General features: G+C 51.8%; 6 protein-coding genes across 6 annotated transcripts; 4 read left to right on the top strand and 2 right to left on the bottom strand.

The window, feature by feature from the left end:
* Positions 1 to 1,246: 1,246 nt before the first annotated feature.
* Positions 1,247 to 2,662, bottom strand: P170DRAFT_415618 (uncharacterized protein; the record flags this gene model as incomplete). Its single annotated transcript, XM_024847070.1, has 4 exons — positions 2,394 to 2,662; positions 1,968 to 2,343; positions 1,796 to 1,913; positions 1,247 to 1,739 (listed from the first exon to the last, which is right to left on the bottom strand). The coding sequence occupies exons 1-4, from the start codon at positions 2,589 to 2,591 to the stop codon at positions 1,247 to 1,249; spliced, it is 1,185 nt and encodes a 394-aa protein (XP_024700149.1). The 5' UTR covers positions 2,592 to 2,662.
* A 2,425-nt stretch (positions 2,663 to 5,087) lies between these two features.
* P170DRAFT_415622 (threonine/serine exporter family protein) lies at positions 5,088 to 7,868 on the top strand (the record flags this gene model as incomplete). Its single annotated transcript, XM_024847071.1, has 3 exons — positions 5,088 to 5,496; positions 5,632 to 5,900; positions 6,021 to 7,868. The coding sequence occupies exons 1-3, from the start codon at positions 5,196 to 5,198 to the stop codon at positions 7,866 to 7,868; spliced, it is 2,418 nt and encodes an 805-aa protein (XP_024700150.1). The 5' UTR covers positions 5,088 to 5,195.
* A 688-nt stretch (positions 7,869 to 8,556) lies between these two features.
* Positions 8,557 to 10,379, top strand: P170DRAFT_458497 (aquaporin). Its single transcript, XM_024851802.1, has 3 exons — positions 8,557 to 9,064; positions 9,161 to 9,461; positions 9,530 to 10,379. The coding sequence occupies exons 1-3, from the start codon at positions 8,729 to 8,731 to the stop codon at positions 9,910 to 9,912; spliced, it is 1,020 nt and encodes a 339-aa protein (XP_024700151.1). The 5' UTR covers positions 8,557 to 8,728; the 3' UTR covers positions 9,913 to 10,379.
* A 383-nt stretch (positions 10,380 to 10,762) lies between these two features.
* P170DRAFT_440062 (putative GABA permease (Uga4)) lies at positions 10,763 to 13,150 on the top strand. The gene is made up of 8 exons (XM_024849983.1): positions 10,763 to 11,135; positions 11,197 to 11,342; positions 11,395 to 11,442; positions 11,493 to 11,640; positions 11,697 to 12,229; positions 12,294 to 12,380; positions 12,435 to 12,816; positions 12,899 to 13,150. The coding sequence occupies exons 1-8, from the start codon at positions 11,066 to 11,068 to the stop codon at positions 13,063 to 13,065; spliced, it is 1,581 nt and encodes a 526-aa protein (XP_024700152.1). The 5' UTR covers positions 10,763 to 11,065; the 3' UTR covers positions 13,066 to 13,150.
* A 317-nt stretch (positions 13,151 to 13,467) lies between these two features.
* P170DRAFT_501745 (uncharacterized protein) lies at positions 13,468 to 14,431 on the top strand (the record flags this gene model as incomplete). The annotated part of the gene is made up of 4 exons (XM_024854169.1): positions 13,468 to 13,648; positions 13,747 to 13,786; positions 13,841 to 14,109; positions 14,235 to 14,431. 4 exons carry the CDS (start codon positions 13,468 to 13,470, stop codon positions 14,429 to 14,431), a joined length of 687 nt encoding a protein of 228 aa, XP_024700153.1.
* Positions 14,432 to 16,927: 2,496 nt separating this feature from the next.
* Positions 16,928 to 17,560, bottom strand: P170DRAFT_479397 (putative GPI anchored protein; the record flags this gene model as incomplete). The annotated part of the gene is made up of 1 exon (XM_024853671.1): positions 16,928 to 17,560. One exon carries the CDS (start codon positions 17,558 to 17,560, stop codon positions 16,928 to 16,930), a length of 633 nt encoding a protein of 210 aa, XP_024700154.1.
* Between the last annotated feature and the right edge of the window lie 1,154 nt (positions 17,561 to 18,714).

Consider the following 18,714-nt stretch of genomic DNA (forward strand, 5'->3'; position numbering starts at 1 on the left):
CACCCTAGTCGCCCAGACCCCGGACACTTTCTACGTAGTAGCTTCAACCTCCCTCCCCTTCTTCCCCCAGTAGCCATTCACCCCACGAACCCATCCCTGCGCGGGAACCCGGTTCGTCAGCCCTTGCCCAGGATCCGAGATCGAGGCTTGGTTCAAGGTTCAACCGCGATCGGCCGACCCGGACCCTAGCAACAACCTACTTATCCGTACTCCTCCCAGCCATCATCAGCAAGAAAGTAAGTATGCACATAATGACCGATCGGGACAGATGCAGGTGCTAGCTGTATCGATGCCTTATCATGGCGGGGAACTTGGTTCTGTCTGATCACTCGGAAGCTGGCGGCCAGTGGGCTTTTGCCATTGCCACGCCTCACTTCGGTAGATGCTGCGAGCCGAGATATGCGGATGCATGTGCTGGTGGGTCGGGGATGGGGTGGGTGGTTGTTTGGCTTGGCTGGCTACTTGGCTGGGCTCGATGAGGTGGGATTTGGTGAGTGAGGGGATATTCGGGTTTGTTTTTCATTTATTTGCTCATGTGTCTATGTCTGAGTATGGCTATGGTCTTAAGGCAGTCTATATTTGAATGTAGAACCCTGTTTAAATTAACCCCTCAATATATTGGGATTGAGCGGCCAAGAGTTGCAGCCATGATATATTGATCATTATTCGTTTCTTTCCGGAATATTCACACCATGCCTTCGGCTTCTATATGAGAAAGCTGAGGTACAAAGTACCAAGTATTTTGCCGTTTGTATACCCCTTCATGTCCTCTTATGTGGTCGGGACCAAGACTTCTATGCGAAAGCCGACTAGGCATTTCAATCACTGCAACAATGTCGCAGTATATGAGCTACAAATAATGCACTTACTGCTAAGTCTGGATACTTGCTGGCCGAGTGGTTAATCTGAAATAACCCATTTGGATTGTTTATTTAGTCATGCTCACTATAGTGGCCCTTCCTTGATCTCTACGCCCGTCCATAACAATACGGAACTCACTCTACCAGAAGGATCTGTCAGGAACAAGGCTTACGATTCGTAACACTTTCCATTCGACCCTTTCGGAACCAATCTGAACCATCTGTCTACAGATTGACTCTAGTACATAGAAATGATATTTGACCAGGCATACCATAAAATATTATTCATAAATATACCCCCACACACCCGAAATCATAAACCCATATCGCATGAACCAGCACTATTAAACACATAACCCAAACCCCCCAAACCCATTGCCAAACAATCATAACCCATTCCCCTCCGTCAGCGGGATCTCATCCGCCACGACCGTGACCTCCACCTTCTTCACGATACCACCACCCGTATGCCTATCCAAAAACTCCCTATCCCCCGCAAAGATATGCGTCGTGATATTCGCCAAAATGTGTCTTTCCAGACCATCCTCACCCACTAGACCGTGCTGCATATACGGCGTGATCCACCTCGCCTTCCAGTCGTGGTTGAGCTGGCTGGTGCTCGTGTCCGCATTGAGACCCATGCTGTGCGTGCTGGCTGTATTGTCGATGCGGCTATGCTGTCGGAAGGGAGCGCGCTTGATGAATCGCTTGAAGAGGTACACGACGAGAGGTCGCAGACAGGGGATCGAGGCGGTGATCAGCACGGCGCCGGCCTCGATGAACATCCACCGGAGGAGGGTGACGCGGTTGGTGCGTGGGTTTCGCGAGAGCATGATGGTTGGGTATTCGATTGTTTTGACGAGGGAGGCGGCCATGGCGCTGTGGGTTGGGTTAGGGTTGGGAATGGGATTGGGGGGGGGGGGAGGGGAGCGTACACGATTCCTAAACTCAGGAGGGAGACGAGTACGAGTTTCACCCGGACGGTCCAGTTGAAGCGCCAGAACATGTACACGGGGAAGACGGCGAGGAGGAAATCGCAGGCAGAGTTGAATGCTTTGGATTGGTTAGATCGGGAAAAGAGCATGGCTTGGGGAGGGGGATGCATACCTCCTTGGAAATAACCGTACTTGATCTGGATATCGAGGGACTCACAGTGCGATTGCTGTCCCGGGTGGAATAGCTCTCCCACGTGGACTGAGCACTGGAAGAAGAGCAGGAACACACTGAACACGTTGACGAGGACTTGAAACGGGATCAGAAGCCATAGCACCATCCTATGCAGCGTGCGAGCTGCGAGCAACTCGATCAAGTATAGAATGAAGCCGATGCGTCCGGCCGTCGCAGCCAGCACGACGATGGCCTGACCGATGGCCGAATATTTGAGCGCGTTGGATTCATGACTCGGTGCCTGTGATCCAGCCGCCAGTCCGTATCCGAAGTCAACGGCTACATTGGATATCGCAGCGGCGATAAGCAGCAATACCTAGGTAAATCAGCAAGACAAGCACCTAGAGATCCGCAAGAGACGCCAACCAAGCCAAACAACGTCACCAGATCGCTGAGCTGGAAATTGCCGAATTTATAATTGCTCACAGACCGCAGGACGACAGCCACGATGGATAATCCAGTCACGACCCACACCGTCACCAATAGTTCGGGCCCATAATTGACTGTCGAGACGGGCTTGGGAAAGGGGTGCGTCGCGTTCGTGCCATTTCCCCTAGAATCCATATCATAGCATCGGCGGAGGGACGGCTAAGGAGTAAATTAAGAACAACGACACCCAGAATCCTGGATCTCTCGACTCAGGGCTGAGGAGAAACCCGCCCATCAAAATAATCACGACACCACGGCAGTCCGTCGGACACCCACCGTCCCCGATTGAGTGTCCCGCGATTAATCTAAAGTTATCAAGACCGGACGGCACAAGGGGTGGGGGACAACGCTGGCTGGGGGCCTGTGATAGGATGAAAATCATCGGCGCTACGCGTGGCTAGTTAAGCATCACCGAGCTATTCGGCCGTTGAACGTGTGTTCTCGGGGGTTTCTTTCTCTGGCTCCTAGTAGTTGTCGATCCCTATCCTTATTGAGGCGAGGAGGGATCATGGATGATGGGATAGCTTTATTTGAAACCGCAACGTTGCTGCTGTTGTGTGCTAGATGGACTGTCACTAGCACAGATTAAGCATATAAAGCGCTGGACTCAGCGCTAAGGATCCACCGATCCACCGATCCACTCTGCTTTTGGCAGAACATTTTGCTTCGCCCACTCTGATATGGGGCGGGAACTGTGACTGCAGAGGAAATAAGCTACGGATAAAGGTCTCTAGTGAAAAGGGGCTGGATTTCGCTATGTCTGATTCTTGTTTGAAATGCGATATTCAAGGCTGAAGTGCCGTGCACAAAGAAGGCGCAAAGGACAAAGCTTGCGGCATGCACCTGCATCAGTCGAAAAGATGTATGGGAAATACGTCTGACGCGGACCTGCAAGTTGAGCAACTGTCCTCAAACAATAGAGTTTTATCGCTCAACAGTATCATGCAAGAAACACAAGACCGGCTGCTTCATAGGATGTTGTAGAATATCCGTGGATTAGCAGACCGTAAATCTAACCAGCCAACAGGTCAGAGTTTCATTTTTCCCAACTCCTTAAACAATTTTCTTGGACTAGGCAGATCCTAAGTGCGCTAGATGATAATAGTTATATGCTAATGTTAGTTAGGGTCACAGAAGATTCAATAGGTGATTTAGATCCTGGGGCCAAACAGATTTAGAATCTGGGTAGCGTTTTGCTTTCTCTCGTGCTATGTCTATGATCGGTAATTCAATGATAACCTATGTTTAGACCTATCAATTCTTCATAGGCCAGGTCAACCGTGTACAGGGCAATATACAAGCAAAAAGATGTGGTCTTGGACTGACAGACTTCGTGGGCTCCCAAAATCAGCCCGTCTCTCCCAATTTAGCCCGCATTCGTCACAAACGGCGCGATCGATGGTCTGGCTGAACCGGATCTTCGAGCGGAGGCTCCTTGGTCGTCCAAAGGATGTCTGTTGGTACCGAATTCTCATTGACATATTTAAGAAAAGCATCGAAGTCTCGGCAAACGTGCTCATTTATCAAGTCTGGAAAGTGCTGATCCCAGCCCCCGACCCAATTGAATGTGATGACATTGGGCACTGGCATTTGATAAAATTCAAGCTATTCAAGCAATGGATTCAATTAATTCAATCTATTCGAGCAATGAGTTCAAACGATTCGAGTATTTCAAGCAATCAAGTTATTCAATTAAGTAATGAGGTCAATTGATTATATCCAATTGATTCAAGCGATTAATTCAATTTTTTAATCAATTGATTCTAGCCATCATTCAAGCAATTCATAAATTTGTTAGTAGGGCGAGTATTCTGCCAGCAGAACCCTACCTGAATAGGTTATTGCAGACTTAACTATAACATAGCAATCATGGGGATTTATGATATCACCCAAATAGCAGGCAAAATATTCAATTCAGTATATTTTGGATGATCAGTATTCAATCTCAGGTACCCACCTGCATGATCCTCGGCCACAGAGTATCCGGCCAGAACTTATGTCGACCCACATGTCATATACGCAGCCCTATGAGTTTCTTGCGAAATTCTATTCATCTATAAGTGATGCAATGCAGAGTCTAGACCCTACAAGGGATTCTAGACTTCATATAAATCTCTCATTCTCGAGTCTATCCGATCGGATCGTTCCCACATCGTCATCAACTGTTGGTTAGAAGAAACCTCGGCTGACACAACATTACTTGTACTACCAAAGATAACCAATCGAGAAGAGAAGGATTAAAAAATAAAAGATGACTAGCTGGCAGATCCCGAAAAGCGGACCAGGACACGCACTCTGGACTAAGCGATTGTAGGGAGAATGTAACGTCCGAAGGCAGTAAAATCCAACATTCCAATCCCCACCACGACGTCATAGACTTCCGGGCTCTGGCTTTTCGTGAGTTACGTCTAAGCCAGGGCAACTTAATGAGACTGCAGTAATGGCGTTCAATCGTCTCGTTTATTTTCGAAATTATTGCAAGTTCCTGAAGTGAATCAAGTTCATTGCCTTCAAATTGTTTTTTCCGGACAATTATCAGTAAACCGAATGTCCTATTGTTATATGTTCGGTGTCTGAACCGTCACCTATTTATAGCTTCCAGGCTTTCCGAACGAACCCACACCTTCAAAAGACCTTCTTCCCGCAAAATGCAATAGGAATTCACCTCCATCATCTGACCTACAACCAACAAAATCAATCATTTATGCCTGACCCATCCCCTTCCAACCGGACACACCCATGTCCGAACCGCGTCGCGCCAGCCAAATCAGCCAAAGCTCCCTCATCAGCTACCGCAGCGTAGCATCCAGCCCCAGCCCTGAAGATGTCGACTCGCCGCCGCGACAGAACTCGCCACAGACGCCGCCGCAGGGCTCACCGCACCCGCGATCCCCGCCCGTTCATCGCGTGCATTTCGGCTCGGATATGAGGTTTGAGTATGGCGATACGGAGGATACGGAAGACACGGAGCAAGAAACACAAGAAGGGGGAGAGGATAGATTCGATGAGAAATACGAAGATGATGATGAGGGAGAGCCTGGTCCTACTGTTGAGGAGGACGCCGAAGATGAACCTAGTCTGGGCTCTCGCCTCCAAGGTCATGGCCAGAGTCAGATTCGGTCTCGCCATAGACCATCGTTCCAGCAGGGCTCTGGGTCTGTGGATATCACGGAAGCGAGTGGTGGTTCGCACCCGAGACAGGGTTCGCTCGTCTGGCAGACTGAGTTACCTCAACGGGAGATGCCGAGTGAGACGGGTCGTGGGCGGAGAGCGTCGTTCCTGGCGAAGGTCAGCGGGATCAGACATTCGGTAGTGGACCGGACCAGGCAGATTGCAGCGAAATTGGGACGACCGCCGGGAGACGATGAGGATGCGATGATGAAGTCGACGACGTCGTTGGTGGGATCTGAAACGCCACGGTCTGAGACAACATCGCAGGGTCAGGTGAATGAAAAGGAAGAAGACGAGAAGAGGCATCGTCGTGAGCAGAATCAAAACCATAACCGTGAACAAAACGGTCACAGTGATAGCAGTGGTCGTTCTCGTGGTCATCGTCGGAATCAGAGCTCAACCAGCTCGGAGGCACACCGGTTGGTGCGCGAGATGACCCACGAACAGATTCATCGAAATAGTGCCCATCATCTTGGCCACCCCAATCACCAGAATGAAGATCCAGAACTGTCGGCGTTTGCTGGTGGAGGAGGCATTCTGTCGCATTTACTTCGTCTGAGTACAACCGCGAATGCGGTAGATAATCAGCGCAGTCTCTCGTCGACAAGTCCAGGTACACCGGCACTACTCTCTGGCAGCACACCAGGAACGGGCACAATGACGCCTCGAAAAGAAAAGCCGAAATGGTATCGCAAACAACAGCAACAGAATACATCCACCCCGACCCTCATCCCCATGGCAAACAGCACTATTCCGTCGATGAATGTCAGCGGTGCCAGCACACCAGTGTCTAGCGAGGTCCTGACGGCCGCATCCAAACGCCGGAGCAAGCACTCTAGTGGAGCTATGCGTCTAGAAGATGAGATCCAGGTGACATTGCAGATCGCGCAGATTATCGCGCGTCAAAGATACATCATGCAGCTCTGCAAAGCCCTGATGCGTTTCGGGGCGCCAACCCACCGGCTCGAAGAGTACATGCATATGACGGCCAAGGCGCTCGGCGTCGAGAGCCAGTATTTGTATGTTCCAGGCTGCATGATCATGTCGTTCGACGACGCCGCGACCAGAACCGCCGAAGTGAAACTCGTTCGGGTCGTACAAGGTGTCGACCTCGGGCGACTCGCTGACACGCACAACGTATACAAGAACGTAGTGCATGACGTATATGGCATCGAGGAGGCCATCCACGAGCTCGAGGAGATCATGAACAAGAGTCCCCGGTTCAACAAATGGATTATTGTCTTCGTCTACGGACTCGCGACCGCCATGGTCGGTCCGTTCGCCTTCAATGCCCGCCCAATCGACATGCCCGTCATCTTCTTCAACGGATGCCTCCTTGGTGTCATGCAGCACGTTATCGCACCGCGCTCCGTTCTCTACTCCAACGTTTTCGAGGTCTCTGCTTCGGTCCTCACCTCTTTCATCGCCCGAGCCCTCGGCAGCATCATCACCTCCTGGCCCAAGGGCTCGCCCGACCGCCTCTTCTGCTTCTCCGCTATTGCCCAGTCTTCCATCGCCCTCATCCTCCCCGGCTACACCGTCCTCTGCAGCAGTCTGGAACTGCAAAGCCACCAGATCGTAGCCGGATCCATCCGCATGGTATACGCCATCATCTACTCTCTCTTCCTCGGCTTCGGCATCACGGTCGGCACCACCATCTACGGGCTCATCGACCGCGCCGCAACCTCGGACACGACATGCCCTACCGCTGGCGCCTTCCCAGACCCCTACCTCCAACGATTCCCCTTCGTCGTGGCCTTTTCCCTGTGCCTGATGATCGTGAACCAAGGGAAATGGAAACAAAGCCCAGTCATGGTCATAATCGCCCTAGCGGGCTACGTAACCAATTACTTCGTCACGAAACGACTCGGCACAACATCCCAAGTAGCCAACACCGTCGGCGCATTTACCATCGGCGTCATTGGCAACCTGTACAGCCGGCTCTGGCATGGCCATGCCGCCGCAGCCATCCTGCCGGGGATTTTTGTACTCGTGCCGAGCGGGCTAGCGGCGACGGGGTCGCTGGTCACGGGCGTAGAGACAGCGGATGAAACGAGGTCGAATGCCACTGGGCATGGGCAGAACCAGGCGCAGGGCACCGGGTCGACGCATGATATGTCGGTGCAGGTGTTAGGGTATGGTATGGTGCAGGTAGCTATTGGGATCACAGTAGGACTGTTTGTCGCGGCGTTGGTGGTTTATCCTTTCGGGAAGAGAAGATCGGGACTGTTTAGCTTTTAGATATTTCTTGTGCATTGACCACATAGAGATTATTGGCATATAAATACTTGTCTGGGTTGGGATTTGGCTTGATTGTGTTTATTGAAAACGGCTATCGCATTTTATGCCACTTTAACAACCGCAGCGATCAGCTCATGACCTGGATAATTTAAAGGTCAAAGAATGACTTACATATCAAGGAGACTCATTTATTCAGCTTCAATCCACAGCATGAAATCAAAATATATAGGACCGACAGAAGCAAGCACCCATAAAACGGTAGGATACACTTGCCCAGGGGAGGCCTCACGAAACAGCGACAACACATCTCGACGGCAGAAATGGGCTTGTAAGGATTTAAAATAAAGCTTACTCGCGATAGAATATCTCAGAATATCCAGTCGTTGCTTTCTGTCCTCGTATCCACTTTATTCCATAGAAGAAGCAGTGTGCACGCCCCGTATATATCCCTCGATTCCCCACCGGGAAACAAAGAAAACCATCACGCCATGAAGTCACAACTTCTTTGTCTTAACTCACTCTGATCTCAACGGCGCCACTATTACTGCTCGTCCATAGCTCTTTCACCATAACCAAACTCTACATTGCCACACCATCATCATTCCCCACGGATTCCAATATCCAGCCTATCATCATGGACCTCGGGCTCCCGGGCCGTTCTGAAATCACCACTGGTGCCTGGCAACGGTCTAGACTTTGCCAGTCGTGACGTCGGTTGGCGTTCTGAAAACAGGCGTATATAGGCATAGGTGATCGACCCATCGAGTCAGACTAGCTGAAGCCGCTCTGCACCGGAGCCGACTCCATCCACTGCCCACCCCGCGCCGAAAACCCATTCTTCGACCTGCGAATCCACCAGCATGTTCTCCTTCCCGCGACGATTCCTCCGCCGTCATCGGCACGAAGGTCGCCAGACCACTCCGGTGGTCGATACCACGCGCCGCCAGCTCCCTATGCTCCATCTGCAGGACACGGCGCGGAACAACTGCATCGCCATGCTGGGAGAGTTCGTCGGCACGTTCCTCTTCCTGTTCTTTGCGTTCGCGGGCGCCCAGGTCGCCAATACCCCGAAGCCCGTGGATGGCGCCCCCCCGAATACGTCGAATCTCCTGTATGCGTCGCTGGCGTTCGGGTTCTCGTTGATGGTAAACGTGTGGGCGTTTTATCGCGTCACCGGGGGGTTGTTTAATCCGGCTGTATGCCTCGCTTTCTTCCTGTGTTTGGACGATCGAAAGAGCACGACCTGGTGAGAGGGTGATACGATGCTGATCCTGACTGCCTGTCCCACATAGGTTACTCTAGCACTCTGTCTGGTTGGAGGCATGTCGCCCCTCCGAGGAGGGCTCGTATTCGCGGTGCAGCTCGTGGCAGGGATTGCGTCGGCAGGTGTAGTCAGCGCCTTGTTCCCTGGCGACTTGAACGTCGCGACACGGCTGGGCGGCGGGACCTCGATCTCGCAGGGCCTGTTCATCGAGATGTTCCTGACCGCGCAGCTAGTGCTGGTCGTGATCATGCTGGCCGTGGTGAAGCACAAGTCGACGTTCCTGGCGCCCGTAGGCATCGGTCTCGTCTTCTTCGTCACGCAAATGATCGGTACGCCTAGCTTCCTTCCCCTTCCCCTTGCCTATTTTCGCCTATACTAAACCTCCCAACCCGCATAGGCGACTACTACACCGGCGGCTCCCTCAACCCGGCACGCTCCCTCGGCCCAGACGTCATCAACCGCAGCTTCCCAGGTTACCACTGGATCTACTGGGTCGGGCCTCTGCTGGGTTCGTTGCTGGCGTGCGGGTTCTACGGCATGCTGTCGCTTTTCTCATACCATACCGTCAACCCGGGACAGGACTTCAACGAGTGGGAGGCCAAGATGGGTCCCGGATCATGGGACTCCGCTATGCATCGTCCGTCGTTCTCGGACACCACGACGCTGGACCGGCCGCATTCGCCGCATACAGGGGGCCAGCGACCCAGTCGGCTGAGCCATATCGATAATGCGGTTCACGGGGAGGGGCAGAGTGCGGTGCAGGGGTCTGAGCAGGTGTAATCTTAATCTGAGTGGTCGTGGGGACTCCTGAGAAGGGAAGGGTTGGTTGGTGGGAGAGGTTGTCTTTATGCGTTCCGTACTTAGTTATGTGGCTATCTGATTTCCCGGAAATCCTGAGGAGGAGCTGAATTAACACTGGACAACCAACAAAGGACGGAGTTGAGGCCTCCGCATCAGTCCGGAGTCCGGAGGATATCTGGAACGAGTGGAGAGGCCGAAATTTGGGACTCGAGCGAAGTGGAGGGATCGGCGCGACGGTGGATACGGGCGTGGCCAATCAGTGGAGCAGGAGAGATTGCTTTGGATCGATATCTGGCATTATTTCGAGAGGATTGGATCGTGGGCTGGACCTCGTGGCGGAGAAGAGTCCGGAGGTTCCCAGGGTAGGAGGATCGTTAAGCGTTGTTCTGTCGGGGCCGGGCGACTTGCTGATTTCCGGATAAGCTACTTGGCTGGATAAGTTGGATAATGACTATTCTATATTGTTAGTGCTGAGAATAATTTGATCCGTTAGTCTGATGCAAGTGCTGCATCATGCAAGCCAAGTCGAGGCCCGAACACCCCCTCCCGTGTCCACCTATCTGGAGAAGGCACGATATGGCCAGACTAGCATCGGGTGAGCAGATTACTGCGTACGCCGTCTGCCAAGGGTTGCAGGGGGCAAATGATGAAGGTTCAAGGGTGACACCCTGGCGGAGTGGAGATGGCCTCCGCCACGGAAGTGTATTTCCAGAATGTCGCACAGAGTGACACCGACAGAGATGGTGACACTGACACTGACAGACGCAAAAAAAAGAGCTGATAGACAGGGGCACAGGAAAGGAGAACACGAAGAAGGCCTGGGAATGGAACAACCGGAAGAACGAGATAACATCATCGACAGGGGCTCCTGCTCGAGCATTCTCCGTTAAACTTTGCGCCGGCGAGATCCACCTCGTTAGTTTCCCCCTTGGCATTTCTCTTAAGAGGCGAACCCCACGCTTTTCTCCTGGTTCGCTTCTGGTTGCATTGCTTATTGCTGGCTGGCTGGCGGCCTTGCTCTGGTTCACTCGTTTCTGCTTCTTTTTTTCTGCGTCTCTTCTTCTCCCACCGTCGTTGTTACGGCCTTTTCCCGTGTCATTCTTTCTATCCCTTTTTTCCTGCCCGCAGCAACATGGCGAAAACGCAGGAACCGGTCGCGGAGGAGTCTGGTCTGGCTGATCCGGGAGATTCTCAGCTTCTAGGTGAGTGCGCACGCAGGACAGTCTGACGATGTATACCGGCCACTGACACTGACTCGCTCAGCCAAACTGGGCTACAAGCAGGAACTCCGCCGACAGTATTCCACCGTGCAAATATTCGCCGTCGCCTTCAGTATTATGGGGCTGGTGCCTTCGATCGCATCGACCATTGCTTTCTCGTTACCTGCCGGTCCGGCCGGTATGGTCTGGGTATGTTACGTTCGGTTTTTGATTTTTGATGTCGCTAATTCTCCTGCTTCAGGGTTGGTTCACCGCGAGTATCCTCATTTTCTTCGTTGGATTGGCATTGGTATTTCTTCTCCCGAGTGTTGTTGCGATCGCGGACTCATGATGCCACAGGCGGATATGGCCTCTGCGATGCCCACAGCCGGCGGTCTCTACTGGTGGACGCACTATTTCGCCGGCGGAAAATACAAGAACGCGCTGAGCTTCCTGGTCGGGTATAGCAATACCCTGGGATTAATCGGGGGAATGTGTTCGGTGGACTGTAGGCTCCCCACACCTGCTCGCCTGGCATAAGACATGCTGAATAACTCCTCGAAGATACCCTCGCCCTCATGCTTCTCGCCTGCATCTCCATCGCGCGCGACGGCACCTGGTCCGCCTCCAACGGCGCTGTCTACGGTGTATACGTCGGAATTATCATCGTGCACGCCGTCTGTGCCATCTTCTCCGGCTCCATCATGCCGCGCATCCAGACCTTCTGCATCTACGTCAACATCGGTATGATCATTGCCACTGTGATCGCCCTGCCCGTCGGCAAAGTCACGCGCGGCGAATCTCTGAACCCGGGAACGTACGTCTACGGCCATGTGGATAACCTGACGACGTGGCCGACGGGGTGGAGTTTCGTACTGGCCTTCCTAGCGCCTATCTGGTCGATCGGGTTCTTCGACTCGTGCATCCACATGAGCGAGGAGGCGCTGCATGCCGCGAAGGCCGTGCCTTTGGGGATTATCTGGTCGGCTGGGTGTGCCTGCGTGTTGGGCTTTCTGGTGCTCTCGATCATCGCCGCGGTTATGAATCAGGATGTGAATGCGACGTTGAACTCGGTTTATGGACAGCCGATGGCTCAGGTATTACCTTCAGTATTCCCCATGATCTGCAAATAAACACCCAGCTGACATGGTACACCAACAGGTCTACTACGACGCGCTCGGCAAGAGAGGTGCCCTCGGCTTCATGGGCGTTCTCATCGTCATCCAATTCCTCATCGGTCTCAGTCTTGTCCGTTGCCATTCCCATCATATCCCCTATCCCACCCGCTAATCAATTAATCAGATCGTCGCTGCATCCCGACAAGTCTGGGCTTTCTCTCGTGACGGCGCCCTCCCCTTCTCCGGCTACTTCCGCCACGTCAGCAAACGCGTCCGCTTCCAGCCCGTGCGCGCCATCTGCGGCCTCGTCGTCGTCTGCATCATTTTCGGCCTGCTGTGTCTGATCAACTCGGTCGCCGCCAACGCGCTGTTCTCGCTCTTCATCGCCAGCAACTACGTCGCCTGGGGCACGCCCATCCTGTGCCGGCTCGTTTGGAAGGAGCGCTTCGTGCCGGGCGAGTTCTACACCGGGTGGGCGAGCCGTGGCATCGCGGCGGTCGCGGTCGCCTGGTTGGCGTTTGGGCTGGTGCTGTCGATGTTCCCGAGCACGGGGCCGAATCCGAGTCGTATGTCTTCCTCTCTTTGCTTTCCTTTGGTTCCTCGTTACTCTACGCGGTGGAATATCTGCTAATGGATTTCTGGATATAGCATCGGATATGAACTACACGATTGTCATCAACGGTTTCGTCTGGGTTGCCTGCATGACGTATTACTTCCTGTTCGCGAGGAAGTGGTACACGGGTCCTAAGATGACGGTCGATGAGTCTTCGTCGACGTATTCGGGCCATTCGGGGCCGGAGAAGGAGCGGGATTAAGTGCTATATTATTTTGCTTATATTATGTACTCTGTATAGACCGTTGATTTCGTACATAGCGTAATATAAAATTTGATCTGTTTCAAAGCACTATAGGTGAATGAGTCTGTAAGTGAATAGGTCTCGCCCCAGGATGTTTGTATAACTAGTGAATGGGGAAACATAGCTAAGGACTAGAATGTCAGTCAACTTTTTCTTCTCTTTCTTCTCTCCAATGATCGATCCCACTACGAAAAGAAAGATCTCTTATCTCAAGTGTACATCAATGGATACCAAGGCCGAGAAAATAAAAAGCACAGTCAATGCAGAAGAGACCACATAACTATTTAAGGATACTGAGGTGGCATTTCGTTGCCCTTCCTACTTCTTCTTCTCGGCCTACTAAAGGCAAATTCATCAAAGATGGTGTCCAATAGCCATACGCAACGTACCTCAAAAGATACGACAAACCAGGCGGAAGACGGCTGCCTATCACATTCTAGCGGTCGTCAAATCCTTGTCTCAGGTTCAACGGGATTCTCATATCTGACGCCAAAGAGCAGGACGCAAACCTTCGCCGAGCCCCCTATACTGGTGCTCACTAGTATTCTTTGTCGACGGTTCATCGGTCCAAGTGATAAGAGCGAGAGGGCTCTTCGTCGATTAGAAGACGCTTAAAACCTATGGTTTTCGTCCAATCAGACCTCTTCGTTAAGCGAAACGTCCAAAAAACCTCAATAATGTAAGTGTTAATCTGTTCGTTTGAAAAAATATTCTAGCTAACAAGTTTGAATAGGCATTGGTTTCGCATCGGGTTCTCCTCTGGCGTCCCCAGGTCCTCTGGCGCGCACTACGAAGACGAGGACAAATATCTACGTCTAGCAGTTCTTCTGTCGGCGGGAAGCCTTCTATGGATTATTATGATTAACCAGAAAACCCAAAAGTCACCAATTCGTCACAGAATAAAACATCAAAATGGCTACAGACCTTTTTGCAGCGCCACCGTCGTCGTGACATACCCGAAACCTTCATCATTGCACCCTGAGTGTATTACATGGTATCATGGTACAGTTCGTCTAGAACACGGTCGTCCAGGCCGGCCAGCAGCTTCCTGTATTCTGCTTTGTCTTTCAATTTGGTCCTTTTCAGCGAGTTTTACCAGCGTTGGGTTTTATCTGCCGTTTAACCAGGGACGCGTTCCATGAGAACGCTGCCACCAGTCGAGCAAGACATTATTATTCGCTGCTATCGTCTTTCGTCCTTTTCGTCTATTTCGGGCTTCCGCCGCTGGATTCCCGATCATCGCATCCTGAGTGTATTACATCTCCCTACCACGACCAATGACGCCATCCCTGCCATTGAGAAATTGACTGGGCGTGTCAACTAGAAAGTCTGGCTAGGAAATGTCAAGTTTCTCCTCCAAGCCCACCACCAACAGGACCTCATCAATCCAGAGATTCCCAGACTTCCCTTGACAGATTCCTAGTACAGTGTCTGGGTTAAAGCAGCTCTAGGGGTCCGTTTCCGACCCCCAGACTACACTTCGAATAAAATCTTCGCCAAAATTACCGACTTTCCTATACCCCATGGCTAACTGGGTGACTTACTAAAAGTCATCTAAGGAACCTGACTTGACCTGTCCAAGTTGAACCTCCGCTTTTGGGAGTCCCTCTGAAGGAGCCGTTCGAACTTTCCATACCAACTTAGACCCTTCCGCGAGGTTTCCATCGTCGTAGAAACTAAGTGTTGCGTGGGTGAAATGGAGGCTGATACTACGGCGCTGCTCAAACCCACAAGGATATTTATGGAGAAGGTATACAGACTTTACCGTCAGTGAGTGGATCAGGCGTCGGGGAGGCCGGCTCGTTCGTCGGCCCTTCTTGGTCGTAGAGACTAAAAAGACTTTGACGATCAAAATCTCACACACGAGAGACCATTCCTGTGATTGAAATGACTTGGAGACTCAATGGTTTTTTCTTCGACTGAACGAAGCAATGATCCGAATGAAAACCAATATAATTATTCGCGATGATCTGGGACTCGCCGAAATCAACACGGCGATAAAAATGGTCTTCCAGTTATCGGTCTTAGATCTTTGGACGGAATCTCGAAGCCGGATCTATACCATGTCCAGCGACAGCAAATTGCTGATCGACCCTACGATCATTGATGATGGCGCATAGAAATGGATCACAGTCGCACAGTTGAATTATGCATTTTGCGGCGAAAGCCTCGCTGCGAGCTACCCATGGCTCCTCAATGACTATATCACTCGCAATAATGGATTCAACAGACGTATCCAGTCTAACAATCTACAATACAATAGCCCCCTTCCGCAAACTTTCACGGGCCCATTCAAGAAGTACCTAAACAGCCCTGATCTCATCTATGACGTTGACAGCGATGGTGATCTGATACTGGTCAATTCCTCAATTATGGCCGTAGATGCTATGAGTTGGTTTTATCTGTTGTCTCTATTTGGCCCTCATCAAGATTGATTGGCAATTGTCACTCACAGAGGTTAAGACGAGTTCAAAGTCGGACTGACGGGCTTTAAAAATCGTTTCATTCCAGCCAATATACCGGCAATGATGGCCACGAAACCTAAAATGCCTCCTCTATAACTCTCAGGGGACGACAATCAGTTGATGACCAGGTTGACTACCTACCAATCGGAGACGTTGATGCGGGAGACCGAGGGGTTCCCACCCACAGAGCTCAGGGATTTTACGTCCATGCATTAGTCGCAAGCAAGAGCCTATGCAAATACATACTCCACTCAGCCCCAATTTGCGACAAGGACAAGAGCAGCCGACGACCGGCCTCTCCCCGAAGGAGTAGAATTTGAGCATCCCATCAACAATCAATCCGATCGATAGTTCTGGTGATGCGACCACCCACGGACCGGTTTTTGTTTACCTTAACGACGAGGGAAAAAAATCCTAGCAGGAACATATTCAGCCCAGGATTCCCAATTGGACCAAGTCGAGCTGAAATAGATACACGTGGTGTATCCTATCTTTGTCTTTGTTCTTTTTAAGGCATTCGAGCCCGATCAGCAGCCCAACCAATTAAAGGATGAATTCGACAGACCCCGGGTAGTGGAAACACGTCCTCTCAATGCAATTGTTGAACTCTGTTTGGATTTTACTCCGCGCCATGAAGAAATCGCTGGCCTGGCACGGAGTACACGATAGGTCTTTCATTGCAGTGGTAGACGCAATGACGTGGTTCTATCAATGAACAGTGCATAAGCCACATTGAAATTGTCTTGCCATCGTAACTCTCGAGCCAAAAGACCTTCAAACTAATCGGGGAGGGGGACCTCGTTTCTACTTGAGCTTGACGCAGTCAGAATGAGAATAACGATTATTCTAGGCGAAGTGGTAGCTCTTATTCCACCAGCCTGCTCATGAGTGTTTTTGATGGCAATGCAATTTCACTATTGGACAAAGCTTTTAAAACGCACTCCCATCATTGGAAAATTCCTCGGTGTGCAAAGAGGTTGTCGATAAGTAGTAAAAATAATACAATGTTACAACAGCTTTCGATCATCAATAATACCTACTTTAAATGATTACGAAATACGAGATCCGGTGGACACTATGTAGATTTACAATAGAATGTCTTCATAAGAATGTTTTGTTGTAAAGTAGCTCGGACAGTCCGTTCCAAGCCATGAATTGAAGAAATAAAACAAAGGTATCAACCAGGTATCGATATACGAAAGTAAACGAACAGAAAGGAAACAAAAAATCAGACGGAAAGTAATAAGTACAATTAAGGAAAAGATAATAATCCTCTATTACCGGGATTCACTTAAACCGTGCTTGAAAGACCATCCCATCCGACCAAACCCAAAACCAGCAGAGCAGACAACCCCTTACAGAGCAGCCATCACACCCAGCACACCGGCCATACCGGCGATGCCAACGCCCAAGCCGACGGGCGTGGCCTGGGCAGCAGCGCCCTCGCTGTTCGTCGACGTGGCCGAGGCCTCGGAGCCCGAGCCGCTGGACGAGCCACTGGCGGAGGAGCTCTCGGTGGTGGAAGCGGTGGCGGACGCACCCGAGCTGGTGGCGGAAGAGCCGGTCTCCGCGGCGGTGGTCTCCGAGTCGGAGCCGGTGGCGGAGGCCGTGGCCGTGGCGTCGCTGGTGTGGGTGCCGGTCAGGGTGCGGAGGTCGTCGAGGTCGGAGGAGGCGCGGTCCCGGGCTTCAGAGGCGCGGCTGCGAGCGTCGGACGCGCGGTCGGTGGCCCAGGTGCGGGCGTCCGAGGCGATTTCGCCAGCGTCGGAGGTGATGCGAGACGCGGCGGCGCCGCCGGCAGTCTTGGCGGATTCGTAGATGGAGGTGGCGTCGTCGACGACATTGGAGGCAATGCTCTCACCGCCGTTGACGGCCGTCGTGGCGATGCCTTCGGCGGCGGAGACGATGTTGTCGATGCCGTCGGGGTTGGGGTTGGGGGCGGCGAGGACCGAGGAGGAGAGGAGAGCGGTCAGGACGAGAGAGTACTTCATTTTGAGGGTGGTGGTTGGTTGGTAGGTAGATATAAAGTAGTGGATATAAAATAGTAGGATGAGGAATAGATGTATGTACCCCGGACCGCTAGACAGACAGATAGATGAATATAAATTAACAGCACATGAAAAAAGGAGGTCCCCTGACCCCTTTTATACGTCCCTGACCATCACTCCATTTGCCTGAGCGTCGATCGGCAAACAATTACTCAATCGCAGGGCGTTTCACAAGTCCCGTCCCACGATTCACAACGAGTCCACAGGCAAGGCTAATGTGGCAATGCCGAACCATGGGCCGATCGGAGAAGGGTCCACATGTGCAGAGAAAGTGCCTATCACTTTCCACGACGGGGCAATCCCCTCCACTTGTCCATCTTTTCGGTTCTGCATAAAATGGCCACCGAGCCACAGGAACCGCGACCTCCCGAACTCTACTCTGCATTACGGAGTCGAATTCCAAAGGACTGTGGGTTTCTATGTATAGATCGGCTCCCTTAGTCATTTCGTGCATGGTACGATTCAGAACACCCCAGGCAGCAACTGAATAGGCCCGTAGCCAGGTATCCCGTGCTCCGTCGAGTCTCGTTGGCAAGGGTCCCTGTCAGCGCCACGTACGACATTCGTCCCACGTAGGCCCTGGCAGGAGACCCTGACGCAACGTCACCAGGCTGGGGGCCCCTGCTTGATCCTTGCTATGATTTCAATGAAATCCCTACGCAGTAGAGAAATTGCGATGTCATCCAGTGAGCGAATGGCATCATAAGTGCTCAAAGGATGCGCGATGCAGTAAAACCGCGACAATCGGAAGACGGCACGGCGACCCACCTGTCGCGGAAGCCGAAATTAATGCCGTCGAAGGGACGAGAAGCTGCGTAGTGCGGCCTGATGACGTTGCCGCTGCTTGTTGGGGCTTGGCTGTGGCAATGCGGGTTTCTTTTTTCTCTTTTTCTCTTGGCTTCATAGCTGGTTTTGGTTGGTTGTTGGTATGGCGGTGCATCGTGCATAGCCATCAGCTAAGCTCTCAGCAATGTAAGGTTGTGGCCTGTTCGGGTAATTGAATCAGATTGATTTAATTCGATGGACCGGATCTTGATCTTCAATCTGACCTGTTGCCTAGACATTACTCCATCCAGCATCTCGTGCCGTGCTAATTA

Source organism: Aspergillus steynii (assembly GCF_002849105.1).
Source record: "Aspergillus steynii IBT 23096 chromosome Unknown P170scaffold_8, whole genome shotgun sequence".
NCBI lineage: Eukaryota > Fungi > Ascomycota > Eurotiomycetes > Eurotiales > Aspergillaceae > Aspergillus > Aspergillus steynii.